Source organism: Nicotiana attenuata, chromosome 1 (assembly GCF_001879085.1).
Source record: "Nicotiana attenuata strain UT chromosome 1, NIATTr2, whole genome shotgun sequence".
Classification (NCBI taxonomy): Eukaryota; Viridiplantae; Streptophyta; class Magnoliopsida; order Solanales; family Solanaceae; genus Nicotiana; species Nicotiana attenuata.
This window is the reverse complement of record NC_031989.1, coordinates 101,237,794-101,253,155: the sequence shown is the minus strand read 5'-3', so window position 1 is coordinate 101,253,155 and position 15,362 is coordinate 101,237,794. Positions and strand designations below refer to the sequence as shown.

The 15,362-nt window shown below is 35.2% G+C and overlaps 3 protein-coding genes across 3 annotated transcripts; all 3 read right to left on the bottom strand.

The window, feature by feature from the left end:
- LOC109239069 (TMV resistance protein N-like) lies at window positions 2,827–6,266 on the bottom strand. Its single transcript, XM_019405578.1, has 5 exons — window positions 6,101–6,266; window positions 5,209–5,270; window positions 3,524–4,519; window positions 3,109–3,219; window positions 2,827–2,997 (listed from the first exon to the last, which is right to left on the bottom strand). The coding sequence occupies exons 1-5, from the start codon at window positions 6,264–6,266 to the stop codon at window positions 2,827–2,829; spliced, it is 1,506 nt and encodes a 501-aa protein (XP_019261123.1).
- On the bottom strand, window positions 10,368–11,145 carry LOC109241905 (TMV resistance protein N-like). Its single transcript, XM_019408733.1, has one exon. The coding sequence runs from the start codon at window positions 11,018–11,020 to the stop codon at window positions 10,556–10,558; it is 465 nt and encodes a 154-aa protein (XP_019264278.1). The 5' UTR covers window positions 11,021–11,145; the 3' UTR covers window positions 10,368–10,555.
- LOC109231260 (40S ribosomal protein S25) lies at window positions 11,618–13,498 on the bottom strand. Its single transcript, XM_019396864.1, has 4 exons — window positions 13,388–13,498; window positions 13,219–13,290; window positions 12,992–13,126; window positions 11,618–11,917 (listed from the first exon to the last, which is right to left on the bottom strand). The coding sequence occupies exons 1-4, from the start codon at window positions 13,388–13,390 to the stop codon at window positions 11,804–11,806; spliced, it is 324 nt and encodes a 107-aa protein (XP_019252409.1). The 5' UTR covers window positions 13,391–13,498; the 3' UTR covers window positions 11,618–11,803.

Sequence of the window (15,362 nt, the reverse complement as noted above, 5' to 3'; positions counted from 1 at the left end):
CAGTGAAGCACTTGAAAATTTTTGGGTGCATTTGCTATGCTCAAATCCCGAAAGAAAAGAGGAGCAAGCTTGATGAAACAAGTGAGAAGTGCATTTTTGTTGGCTATAGCTCAAAATCAAAGGGCTATAGAATGTATAGCTTGAAGAGGAAATATGTCATCACAAGCAGAGATGTGTTGTTTCATGAAGGAGTCAGTTGGAATTGGGAAAAGAATGAGGCTACAAAAAATATAGCGATAGCTGAGAATGAAGAAGAAAAAAAGGAGGAAGAAGTTCCAGAAGCTGATCCTTCCTCACCTTCAAGCAACGAAGCAAGCTCTAGCACTTCGAGTCCAACAAGTACTCCGGTTAAAATGAGAGACCTTGCTGACATTTATGCTTCATGCAACTATAGCATGGTTGAGCCAGCAAGTTTTGAAGAAGCAGTTAAGGAGGAAGTTTGGAAGAAGGCTATGGCAGAAGAGCTATATATGATTGAGAAAAATCAGACTTGGGAGTTGGTAAACAAGCCAGCAAATCGAAAAATTATTGGAGTAAAATGGATTTACAAGATAGAAAATAATCAAGATGGCTCCATCATGAAGCACAAAGCAAGATTGGTTGCAAAAGGGTATTCACAACAGGCTGATGTTGATTATCATGAAACTTTTGCATCGGTGTCTCGTAAAGATACAATTCGGACACTTATTGCATTAGCAGCACAAAAGGGATGGTTATTATATCAACTTGATGTGAAATCAGCTTTTTTGAATGGTGAACTTGAAGAAGAAATTTATGTTCATCAACCTGATAGCTTTGTGATTAAAGGAGAAGAAGATAAAGTATACAAGCTCAAGAAGGCCTTGTACGGGTTGAAACAAGCACCTCGGCAATGGTACAGTCAAATTGATAAGTACTTCTTGCAAAGTGGGTTCATTAAAAGCAAAAGCGAGCCTACTCTCTATGTCAAGAAGCAAAGTAACTCTATTCTTATTGTTGCGATTTATGTTGATGATCTGATTTTTACCGGTAACAATGAGGCTGCAGTTACTGAGTTCAAAAAAGACATGATGAAAAGATATGAAATGAGTGATTTGGGTCTACTGCATCATTTTCTTGGTCTTGAAGTTACTCAAGAGGATGATGGAGTATTTGTTTCTCAGCAAAGCTATGCTGAAGCAATGCTTATAAAGTTTAATATGTTTGGGTGCAAAGCAGTACCAACACCACTCGCTTCAAATGAGAAGCTGATGAAAAATGATGGTGGAAGAAAAGTGGACATCACTCTTTACAGAAGTATCATTGGTAGTTTGATGTATCTAACCCTACGAGGCCTGATATAATGTTTGCTACTAGTTTGTTGTCAAGGTTTATTCAAAGTCCCAGTCATATTCACCTTGGAGCAGCCAAACGAGTTCTTCGTTACATCAAAGGAACCTTGGCTTATAGCATCAAATATTTCAAGGGTGAAGAATTAACTTTAATTGGATTTTGTTACAGTGATTGGGCAGGTTCAAAAGATGACATGAAAAGCACATCTGGTTTTGTGTTTCACTTGGATCGGAAGCATTTTCTTGGAAATCAAAGAAGCAAGTAACAGTAGCACAATCATCAGCAGAAGCTGAATATATTTCAGCAGCAATTGCAACTTCTCAAGCAGTCTGGCTTAGAAGAATTTTAGAAGATGTTGGAGAAAAGCAAGACAACGCAACAAAGTTGTTTTGTGACAACAAGTCAACTATAGCAATGGCAAAGAATCCGATTTACAGCAGCAGAACAAGGCACATAGCAGTGGAGTATCACTTCATCAGAGAAAACGTTGAAGAAGGAGTGATCGAGCCAAAGTTTTGCAAGTCCGAGGATCAAGTTGCGGACATTTTTACCAAGGCGCTACCCAAGGAGAAGTTCATCAAATTTCGTGAGCTTTTGGGAGTCCAAGAACAAAACATTAAGGGGGAGTGTTAAAATTAATGTATTGTCTTGTCCCCATTTGTCCACATTAGTTCACATATGTCCACATTTGTCTAGACTTGTTCACATATGTTCAAACTTGTCTACACTAGTCCATACTAGTTCACATTAGTTCATGAACTAGATTAGTAGCTACATACATGTACTAGGGTGTGAACTTATTTATGTAATGTGTGAACTTATGTGAACATAATTAGTATGTCCACATAAGAAGTAGACTAGATGCATGTAGGAGTTTTACTGTAAATACCCCATGTATTCTAGCCATTTGAATCATCAAACCAAATTAAGTGAAATTAAGAAAGTGAATGAAAACTATCCTTCACAAATATAAAAAAATTCTCTCTTTGATTTCCTCTTTGATCACTAATCTTTCTACCTCAATCCAACAGTTTTCCATACAAGCAGCAAATTGTATCCTCCACTTTGTCTGTGCTGTAGTCCTGTGATAGCAATAACATTGCGCAAGCTTTGATACTAGTTGTTAGGGTCCAAAGATACTCTTAACACGGTGTGATATTGTCTGCAAAGGCTTCACGATTTTTCCCAAAAGCCCTCACACCATTAAGAGTATCTAACTCCTTATAAGTAGCTTATTTTTCTTTTCTACTTTTCATGTGGAACTTTGTTCACACACCCAACAGTAAGCTAGTAGTCCTGTGATAGCAATAGCATCTCCAAGTTCTTTGAATGTCCTAAAGAATTGGGTACTCTTGTGATAGCTGTGGCCGCGGCATGCACTTCTCTTAGACATTCCAACTTGCCCAAATCATCAGGCAATTCTTTCAGTTTTGAGCAACCGTCGAGGATCAGGATTTCAAGTGATTTTAAATCACAGATTCTATCTGGAAGTTTCCTTATGTTACAACAAGATGTCTAATTAAGACTACAAAGTCTCTCCAAATCTCCAATTGTTGAGTCCAACCCCATCAAATTTAGACAACCACTAAAGGATAATTCCTCAAGAAGATGTAAACCAGCAAACTTGGGAGACATCTTGAGGTTCTCACAATACCTGAATATCAATTTCTTTAAACACTTGAAATACTGTATCCAAAAAAAAATGAACAAAAAAGAATGGACATAAGTTTTTTTGTTTTGTTTTTAAGCTTCAAAAGAATAATAAATTTTGAAATTATGTCAGAAGTAATGTCAAACCTTCAAAGGTGCTCGGAATTCTTCGAAATTACTATAAGCCATGTCGAGAAGAACAATATTCTCCAGATAAAAATCAGATGGTATGTATTTCATTGGGCAAGATAATGGCTTCTATGGAAAGAGACAACAACAAACAACAACAACAACCCAGTAAAATTCCATAAGTGGGGTCTGGGGAGGGTAGTGTGTTCGCAAATCTTACCCCTACACCAGAGGAGTAGAGAGGCAGTTTCCGAAAGACTCTCGGCTCAAGAAGACGGAAAGATACAATAGATCCGTAACAGCAACCGAAGCTAGAAAAATAATATCAACATCGTAAGAGAGAGAAAATAGATGAAATAGCAATAACAATAACCAGTAATAACGACACAGTACTATGAGAGATCATTAAAAAGGGAACAAAGTATTATGATACCTTGTGTCTTATGAGCACATCAGAAATGTCATTAGGACACCATAATCTGCTACGTGCCCCTGGATTATCAGGTGATGCCATACGAACAATTTTTCGCCCCATATCACGAATCAAATTATGCATGCTCAGTTGCTCATTTTCATCAATTTTTAACAGTGATCTGTCAAATAATTCACAAATTTCAACTTCGGGGTAGAAACCACAAGCTTTGGATATACTTATTGCCTCATTCTTCTTGATTTTGGGATGAAAACAGGCAATATCAAGGAAAACAGCCTTAGTAAACTCATCAGGAAATCCATCAAAACTTGTTTTAAGTTTTGTAAGAATATCGTTAGGAGGAGGAGTCTTTAGTTTCTCCGAGGTACTTAACCACACTTCGATATTTCTACCGTGTAAATAAACGCCCAAAATTTCAAGAGCAAGTGGAACTCCATTACAGTAAGTTACAATGCTTTCTACAAGCTCACTGTAGTATTCAGGTGGTAGTGCACCTCTGAAGGCATGTGAAGTAAAGAGTTGTAAAGAGCTCTTGTGGTCTAATCTCATGGCTTCATATTGCTCATCTGTTTGTAGCTCTTTTAGCAAATGCTTGTCTCTAGTTGTTATAACAACTCTACTACCCGAGCGGAGCCAATCACGTCGTCCAAGTAATGCATTTAACTGGCATTGATCATCCAAATCATCAAGAACAATGAAAACCTTTTTCTGGCAAAGTCTTTCTTTGATCAAAGTGATGCCCTCATCAACATTGTATACGTTGATCTTTTTCCTAAGAATTTTCCTAAGAAGTTGCTCTTGTAGTTGAACTAATCCATTATGTCCTCTACAAGCCTCTGATCTCACATCATCAAGATAACGACTTTCTTCAAAATGATGAAAAACTTGGTCGAACACGGCCCTTGCAAGAGTTGTTTTACCCATTCCACCCATACCGTGAATCCCAATCACACGAACATCATCATCACAACCTCCTTTCACTACTGAAAAATTGGTCTACGGTAACGGTTGCAAAACCGTTCCCATAGACTACCAAACCGTTGCCATAGGGATATTGGAACGGTTTAAAGACCGTCACATCAGCCGGCGTACCCATAGGCCTACTGGAACGGTTCTTGCAACGGTTTGCATCGCCGTGACAATAGATACGTCTATTGCAACGGTTTTTCCTTTCTCTATTGGAACGGTTATTTTTTTCAATTGGAACGGTTTAAAACCGTTACTGTATTGTTTATACAACGGTTTTTAACTGTTACCATTTTATTTAAATAAACACTTATGTAAGCTATTGCTACGGTTATGTGGGATATAGCCACGGTTTCTTTAGGCTATCGTAACGGTTATATTTGTATTTGGTACAGTTTATGGGACCTATTGCAACCGTTTACATTGTCTACTAGAACGCCATTTGTGTCCTATTGCAACGGTTCTAGTAGGCTATTGTATCAGTTCAGTTAAAACCAAAATATAGCACATGTTATAAATAAATATTTATACATATAATAAATTATAATAACACAAAAATTTAAATACATTATAAAATGAAACTATTAATAATACAAAATTATCCATAAAGCAAATGTTCTACCCCATGAGTGCATAAGTTTAGTACATTTCAAGAGAGTAAATAAGTTTAAAAAATGTTGGTAACAAAAGATTCCTAGAACATTCATCTATAACAATACAAAATTCATTTCAAGGTCTAGTTCTTCATCGTCTTCATCATCCATTTCTTGATCTACTCCACCTACACAAGAGGATAAGTAAAGTTATTGCCAAAATGAACCTTGCGCAGATAAGTAAATAACTAAATACAAAAGAAGTCAACCAAGTAGAGTCTCAAAATCTATGTTCATATAAACCAATATGTGAGGGGAAACCCACACACATAACTTCAGAGCATGTATTCATGTTATGCACACATGTAATGGATAGCACATGGTGGATGCTAAAACAGGAGAAAAAATTTGAGCAGGCTGGTCTTCAGCAAGAAAAAGCAGAAGAATCTGGGGCTTTGAATATCGGGCAAGTCATTCCTAAGACCACTGGAGTGTTGGATATGAAATCTGGCCAAGTTACCTTTGCACACCTCCTTATGAAAGTGGAATTCAAGCATGAGATTATAAAATAATAGTAAAGTGGTTACAATTATAATGAAATACTTCCCACCAATAGAAAAATTATGTCAAGCACAAGACAAAAGACCGTGATTACATTCTGAGGAATACACCAAATTATAGTGGTAAGGCTGAACAAACACCAAATTGAAAGACTGAACTCATTAAACATGTAACCGCGAGTTACTGAGTGAAATGGGAATATCATTGAACATCTATGTTACACTGACTCGAGTATTGGTATGTATCCGGGTATAGGTTACAGGTGAGTATACAACACCTACATGTCCAAATATTAAGAAGTCTTAGTGTATATTTAAGGATCTGCCAAGTACCCATACCCATGTGATATCTGCTCAAACGGGTAGGTATTTCGTTTATAATATAGTGAATAAAAGTTGAAGATGAAGAACACAAAAACTATAGATAAAAGAATATTTTCTGCGATAGAAAGAAGCACCTTTGGAATAATCAAGATATACAGCGTCTACCTGAACAAAATGGACAAGTTCAACCTCGAAATGGACTTCGTCAACACCTTCTACCACAGGCATTAGAGGTGATTCTGTATAATATTGACTTTTAACGTAAATCACTGCTTTCTCTCCACGTGACATGGTCCCCATTCCCAGTTCGAGACCTTTGGGTACCTAAAGTTGGTGAAAATAGAATCCAAGATTAGATAATAGATCTTTTGTCACATACCAAAATCACATTTTATTTAATACCACGAAAGCCATGGAAAAGTAAGCTGGGAAGTTATAGATTTAGCCAAGCCTCACCTTCAACCAGAGCTCTATCCCTTCACCACTAACAAAGAAAGAAACAATACCCTCTCAGTTATCAAAGTAATTCAAAATCCTATCTCTTCCATGGATGAGGAAGGCTCTTTTAGTTCCACTCAGGCTACTACTCCTTGAGGCATGCGATTTCGGAAGGTCTCTCGTTGTTAACAGTGTCATATGATAGTTAGTTCGAGCAGATAGGCAGTATGATAATTTCACTATATCAACACTATCTTCAAATCTTTTCCATCTTCTTCTTTAATACTGTATATTTGTGGCTATACAGTGAAAGTTTAACGACGTATTGATTAGTAAACTAAAATTGAACCACAGATACCCTCTCCTATATGTGACTTCCACGAATCTGGAGAAGTTTTTCCAAAATTGAGAGCTTGAAACATCATCAGGCAGCAATATATGCTGGTACTTTTTTTGTAATCCTTTATGCTATTTTTTCCTCATTCACTTTTCGAAATACTATCCCACTTTATTTAGATCCTGAGATTTAAGTCTATTTCTTTTTTATTTTCTTTCCTTGGAAAAATCACTGCTTGGTAGAAACAGATTTGTTGATATTCTATAGAATCAAATCAAAGTATAGGAAACGGTCTCCATATGTGCATGCTCAACGTAGATAGTCCATCTTGGATAAAAGAAAAGAACCATTAGAGAGCTATAAGACATAGTTAATGGAAGATAGTCTCAACGGAAACTAAGTGTTTAAGTATCAAAACCAGCTCCATTCTACCACATTATTGAGAATAAAGAGATAACAATGAAAACTACGCCTTAGTTCCAAATAAAGTTGGGATCAGCGAATATTATACGACAAAGACAATATCTCAAAAAAATAAATTATAAATATACTAATACATCAAAAGCAAAAGAAAAGTTGTGCATGTACTTGTATGAAGAAGTAAGGTTATTTCATTGACCTTTTAATAAATTTTTTGCTCGTGTTTTCCTGAATGATTAAAATAGACATTGATAATGACAGTGCTGCTGCAATTTCAGAATGGGCTCCACGAAGCCAATAAATCTACCTTCAATTATAATCCAATCACCCAATAATATAAATTAGATATTTAAAGAAAAGATGTAGAAGTTGGTTCACCATATATGAGGCTCAATGAGACCTTTTATTATACTTAGTAACAGTTGCATCAATCATGGCAATAAAAAAGATGATTGTAGCGTTTGATCACCACTATCTTAGTAAATAATTAATGAAGATGCAAGTTATATAATTTTGCACTCCATTTTCAATGTGCTTAATCACATAAAGAGTTGATTCTTTTTACAGTTTGACCTTCAAGCAAAATTTTGGCTCGCCCACGATTTAATATTAGCTACACAATCAAATTCAAGAAAAATTAATGTAATAAACAGAGAAAATATATTTCTTCTGAATGATAAATTTCAGTCACAACTGATCATCAGCTAGAGCAGAGCGCATCAATCTCTTCCAATATTGGCAGAACTGATAAAATGGTCACGCTACTTTGCAAATTTTACTTCCCATAAATTCCAAAAAGCAATAGAGCAAAATGCACAAACAACTAAATTCAATGTTTAAAGACAGAAGGCTGCAATTATAAGAGAAATTGTCATATATCTACAATTGACTTGCATGCAATTCCGGGGAATCTCTAGAAAACAATTAACACCCACAATAGTTAATGATTCTAAAAGGCTCACCTTACACTTTTGTCTCAGAGAATCTCTGCAGCACCGTTGTCATCGGACGAACTCAAAATATCAGGAATAACATCACCAGAAGTTTTTCATATCTAGTTATGGAATTTCAATGACTTAGTGTCAAAGGAGTCGGCTTTCTTGGTCTTTGAGTCAGCAGAACTAAACTAATAAGAAATAAGAAAGAGAAAAAACTTAAATGAAATTGATAGAGACAACCAAGAAAGATGAAGTAGAGGAATGAGAGAAACAAATGAAAATTCAATGAAATGCAACAATATGTTGTTACCATGTCGATCATGGTAACTACATACTTCCAGAATCCACCCGTAGAAGCTCGAAATACAATGCATTGTTACTTCACCCGGAAATAATCAAAACTCTCGATCCTGAATTATATCTTTATACCAACGCGTTTAATCCCAATATGGCGTTCAATTCTTTGGTCCAACTCTGAGGTAAAACTTTGATGGAATGCTCAAAAGCTTAAGTTCAAACCCTAGGTCAAATTACCAAATTGCTAGGTAATTGAAATTAGTTACAATTAGTGACATGCACGAGCAATTTCTTGCTAGAAATTTCATTCAGAAGAATATAAATTATTATATACCCAAGAACTCAAATTACCAACAAAGGAACTGGAACAAACTAATTTTTTTATCAAAATAGAGAGTTCAATCCAGATAATAAATAGAACAAAGATAGACAAACATTGAAATAGTGAGACCTATATTCTAATTACTGATAAAAAGGTGCAAGAACCAAAGAAAGATTGCAGAAAACACTCACCAAAGCGAAAGCTTCACTGAAAGAGTGAAGAGTAGAAAGAGGAGAGGAAATGTGAAAATGGGAATGGAACGAAAATGAGAGAGAATACTTCTATATGTGTTTCTATGAAAATTTGCGTAATTATAAACCCTAATTATAAGCATAATTTCAGGTCCCCCCAAGTCCCGTTTCTATATTATAATAATATGAAATAGGAAGTAAATATGTGCACCCTTTTCCTGAGTACCAATCTTTTGCAATTCTGTTCGAGTAGAACACAAAAAGGATACAAACGATTGGCCTTCTCATAACCAAAACAGATCCAAAAAAAGAGCGTTGGGTATCAAAACGTAATAAAAGTCGAATCTAAGAAGAGAACCAACTCTAGCATAATTCTAATTAGATTAGATCTAAGAAGAGGTATGAACATATACCAAGCTTTTGCAATTTTGTTCTAGTAGACTTCTTGCTTGCCCGTAAAATGTAAACTGCACTGAAGTTAAAATCTGCGCCACTTTTCCAAATTAATAAGAAAAAGCATAAAACACAATCAACCAAACAAATCATGCCTCAATCCCAATCAGTTCGAATCAGCCATACAAATCTCATATATTCATTCTCGCTTTATTCACACCTGTTTCGTTCCAACACTAAGTAATTTGTTTCTTACAACAACTAGGGGTTTCTTACACTAATTGGGGTTTGGGGCTTTGGGAACTCTAAGGTTTGATGATTATGGTGGTCTAATGAAGAGGTATTAGTTGAAACTTGGCCATTAATCTTAGATGAAAAAGAAAAGAGATCAGAGAGGCGCGATTTAGGGTTGTATCGATGAGGGAGCTCTGGTGATGATGAGGGAGTTTGGATACTGGGGAGCTACGTTTGAGACTTTGGGTGTATCGATATTGGGGAGCTAATTTTTAATTATTGTTAAAAATTAAAAAAAAATATGACAGGTCACTAATTAGCTTGGCGGGCCACTAAAAATTTCAGCGGAAAAACGAGAGGGAATTGAATACCCGTCCCCATAGCAATTTTTTCCCAGAACCGTTGCTATATACAAGTCTATTAGAACGGTTAACAAAACCGTTGCGACACAAAACTCTGTGGCAACGGTTTTTGTTACATTGGCAACGGTTTGATATCTAAAGTGTGCTGGTACCTCCCAAATTCTGTTGTAACGGTTTGAACCGTTACTATATCACCTCTATGGCAACGGTTTGTGAACTGTTACCAAAAAAAATGTTCCCATAGGTCCATTTTCTCGTAGTGTTTGAATAATAAATTCTCTATTTGATCAACACGGAAAAGTGCCACGAGGTGCTTGCTAACGGAGAGGGGATGTCGGGATTTCACTTCCTGTAAGACTTCCTCAACAATTGTACCCACAAATTTTGACTCAAACCTGCCAATTAGTTTTTGTTTTAAAAAGAAAGGAATTGAAGTGGAAAAGTTTGATCAGCACAGCAGAATGAAAATGCAAAAAATAAAGAAAAATAATTGAAAGACATTGTACTTATTCAGTCTGCTTTAGCTGAAATCAGAAAACAAATTGTATCAACAGATCTTATCGCCCCAAAACCAAAAAAAATGGAAGTACCCATAAATTAAGAATCAAATTATAAAAAGAAATATTACCCTTCATCAACATATCGGAGATCCCACCCTTATAAATTACCAACTTGATTGAGTGCAGCTCCCCAGAGTTGAATGCTTTGTTCTGATTGAGAAGGAGTTTTATGTCTTGCAAAAGCTTCAGCAAAGATTCCAGTTTGCTTACGCACATCAGAAGGATCAACATCATAGAATATAGGAAGAACTAACCGTCTGGACTTCTTCTTGAGTTCAAGAATATGCAAAAGCTCGTTAAGACACTCTATAGATGATGCATAGTTTCTTGAGAGAACAATTATGAAAATGATTGATCCTTCAATTGCATTCGGGACTTCATGAGACGAAACATGTTCATCCTCAGACCTGAATGTGTTGATCCAAACTTGGCAAAGTGTTGAGTAGAGATGATCTACAAAAGTTTTTGACGTATCATCAACTCTATAACTCAAGAAGACGTCATACTTCCGAGGACAGAGTACTGGAAATGAAAGCTGAGAACGACCTTTGTGATCAGCCATTGAAAAAAAGCTGGGGAAGAGAAGCTGGATTTGATGACAGTTTGATACGGAGAGAACTATATAATAGCCTTAAGATGATGACTTTAGTTTAGTTTTTCATAATTTCTTTAAAATGCTTCCTTTGTCACTATCTAGCTCCTTTCGTTCTTCCTCATTTTTTTATTTTGCTTTGCCATTACATAACTTTTGTTTGAAAAGCTTTTAGTCTTTTGGGTTGATTAAACTAAGAAAGGTTCTCCAAATTATTTTAAGGTGGTTATTGTTGACTTGTTCAAAGACCTCAACTATCCAAAGGCTTTTCTCCTAATCTTGAAATTAACCTTCTAGTCCCCTCTGGTTCTATTTAAAAGAATGACATATTTCTATACTCAACAACAATTTAACTTTACAATTTTAGTTTTACCCATCACTGTTGGAAGTGTCTAGAAAGCTATCACGAGGTATTTCACACCTCGCCTTTTATCTTTTTCCAAGGGTGCCAGTTAACTTGACAAATTCTGCTAAAGCGTCTTATCCCTCGTTCACACTCTTTTGGGTGAGTGATGACTACCAGAGACAGTTAAGGGAAACGACATTCAGTGTCAACATTGTAAGATAGAGATGAATAACTCAAATAAATAGCAATCTAACACGAAACATAGTCAAAACAGTAACTGCTTTAAAACGATTGCTCAAAATAGCCGTAGCCCATACTGTCAACATATTTTCGAAATTAAGCTTAGAGAATGTCTAAAATAAGCAGGCCCTGCAAGAGCTCTATAAGCAAATGAACTAAACATCTTTTTAAGTGTTGGTTGCCCTGGTGTAGATCTGCTGGCTAGCATGAGCGGACACCATCCTGATCGAGCCTCTGGCCATCAAATCTCTTATTGCCTTCCTAGCAAGTGATCCACTAATCTGCACATTCAATCAAATGAACAAATTAGCAAAATTACAATCACATCGGCCAACAAACATATACACTGAATCAATATTTTGCTGCCAATTACAACCAAGTACTAAAAACATCAACCCACAACAATTTTTTGGATGAAAATTTCATATATAAGAAATGCATGAGCATACACAGATAATCACCAAGTACATTGCAGCAAACTACACTCAACAACAAGAACACAATATCAAAACATTAGTTCATAATTCCACATGGCACATGCTTTGATAGTCATCCGATTTGTGCACATGTTATAACATGAACAGAACATATAGCCAAGCAGAAACAGAAAACGGCCAAAACCATGACACACAACGCGCCACAACACCCTCTAGGACACATTCAAAATGACTCACAAAGACTATACATCTTGGAAACCAACACAAGGAAAATATTTTATTAAATGCACAAGTGATACTGGCAGAAACCCATTAGGTACTGGCAGAAACCCTAGAAGCAGGCAATGGAATCACAACTAACAAACATCAAAGCAACGACAAAACCTAAACATCTAAATTGTCATGTTATTTGTTGGAGGAGCATCAAAAGTAAAATTTGACTTTACAATTTCTAAGACACTCTGCCGATCCAAGGACGATTTAAGACAAGATCACCATTAGTAATGGTTCTTATTTCAACCACTATACTACCTAAAACCTCATAATAGTTCACACTCCCGCAACATATTATCTATTAAGCTATCAGAACAAGCTTGACTAATTAGCTTCTGCTTCCACAGTATTGTCAAATATAATAGTATCATGGTCAAGGCAATAAACTCTATATACATCTCTTAAGAGAAGCATGCCACGCTGATATTACGGCAAACATCAAGTTCCTGATACGGTATCAGTGATACCTAAAATCTACACTTGACTATTAAGGCAGATTCCACAACATATTAACTTTATTAGAATAGACAACGACAATAGATCTAATGCAGAATAGCCATTACTCAAAACGAAACAAGAAGTATAAAATAAATAAATAAAAAAGAAATCACCAGATTCAAAATAAAAATTAAATGGAAAACATACCCTGAGACGGTCGGACAGGACAGAAGGAGTGATAAGCTTGTATTTAGGCGCTTCAGACAGGAGCTTATCGTACGTAGCTTTGTCAAACAATACCATGTTGTTCACCTTTTCCTTTTGCTTTCCCTTGCTCCACTTCTGCAAAATCCAACAATTCAAATTTACATAAGTTACCTTCAAAATTAACCGCACATAAAAATCAAACAGTAAAAAAACAAAAAGAAGGTGACCTTCTTCTTCTGCTTGCCACCACCGGACTTTGCAGGCTTGGAAGATGGAGGTGGAGCTGCCTTCTTTGGAGCCTACAAAAAAAGGTGGAGAAAAACAAAATTCAGATATTGAATAAAGTTAGGTAAAGTTCACGATACTGGAGATGACAATTCGGAGGCGGAGAGCTACCATTGAACAGAGAACAATGAACAGAGAGCGGCGGAGTTTTGAGGTAGATATGAGAAGAGATGTAAAGAAGGATATGGCGATATAAAAACCTAATGGGGTTTCTAGGGTTTATATTTGCCTCAAAATCGCAAAGCCCATTATTACATATAAAGAAGGTTAGATAACTGGGCTTTCGAATGGGCTGTGTAGCCCAATCTACATGTTGCTGTGCCCTGAACTTTTACAAAAAAGTATTTTGGATGAACCTCTTTAAAATTACTAAAATTTGAGAAAATAACCTTGCGCTAGAATTTTAAAGCACGCTCCTCAAAATTTTTGGGGAAATTTACCTAGTTATACTATAATAGAAATTTATTTACCACTTTTCTATACGTTCCTTAAAAATTATATTCTCTATCTATATTTACTACTTATATACAAAAAAATCTTAATAAAGAGAGTATCCCTTAAAATTAGAATGTAACTAAAATAACCCCTTCCCCCCTCCCACCTCACTACCCCCCCCCCCCACCAGTCTCATATATATCAGTCATACAAAGCCCCTAAATCATGTTTTCATCTCATTTTCAAAAAGATTTCAAAAAAATTCTTAATCTTCCATACAAATCAACCCAAATCTCTCCTTTTTCACACAATTCCATGAACATTATTTCTAAAAATGTAGCAACAAAGTATTCTCCATTGACAACTATTTTAAAAAGCATTGAATTCAATATTTGGATTTTACGAATTTGTGATTTGTTTAGATTGTGTGTTCATGCAAACGATTGAGATTATACCTTGGAGTTTATATCTCAATTTTGAGGGAGATTGGTTAAGTTTAGATTTGTTTTAGGTAAAATTTCAGATTGAAACTCGAAAAAAGAAGAAGTTTGAGAGTTGTATCATGATTGTATGATAATTGTATCACAATTGTATCAATAATCGGGTTTTATGAATTTGTGATTTGTTTTGAATTGGGTGTTCTTGCAAACAATTGAGAATATACTTTAGAATTTATATATCAGTTTTGATAGAGATTGGTAAACTTTAGAGTTCGTTTTAGGTAAATTATATCGAAACTCGAAGAAGAAAAAGAAGTTTTAGAATTGTATTACGATTGTATGATAATTGTACCAAATTTGTTTCATAATTATATCACAATTGTATCAAAGTTCTATATGTTACATCAATACCTAAAATAATACCTGATACAATACTAATATAATTATAATATAATATTATGTCAGACTTTAAGTTTAGAGTTGTGATTGAAACTTGAAGAAGATGAAGATCAGAATTGTATAACGATTGTATCATAATTATATTTATATCTTAATTGTTGCAGAAATTGTATATCATATGTATGATAATTTTATATTAGTTGTATATGGCCATGGGCAATTGTATCCAATTTCACATTTGAATTTGTACGAGCCATTATCTTATTAATAATAGTTTTGCTAGAGTTTAAGGATATTTGAATTGTTGAAGAAACTTGGTTAGAAATTGAATATTTGTTATATCGCTGACATTTTCGTGTGTATAGATTTGCAACTGCACAAAAAAAATTTTTGTTGCTATTCTGGAAAGCAGTCCGTGTTATTGGATTTGTTAGATTAGGGATCACTTTCTTAATATTTTAAAGATAATAGGAACATAGAATTTTCCTTTATGACGTTATACCCAGTATTATGGTTCCAACCAAAACCATTCAATAATGAAGCAAAATTTCCAGCTTCTTGTTGAAGACGTACAACTATCAAAGAGAGAGAAAAGGAGATCTACTGAAGAAATTAGGATGCAAAGAATGAGGAGAAGAGACAAAAAGGAAATGATATAATTAAATTCATTAATTAAAGGCATTATTAATGGGGTGAGAGCCTCTTAAGGGGGAACATATACAATTTGTAAGTAAAACTTAGATACTTTTTGAAAACTACAAAACCTTGAGAAAGTTGGTAAATAAGTTCCTATGCGAAAAGTTCCTATATAT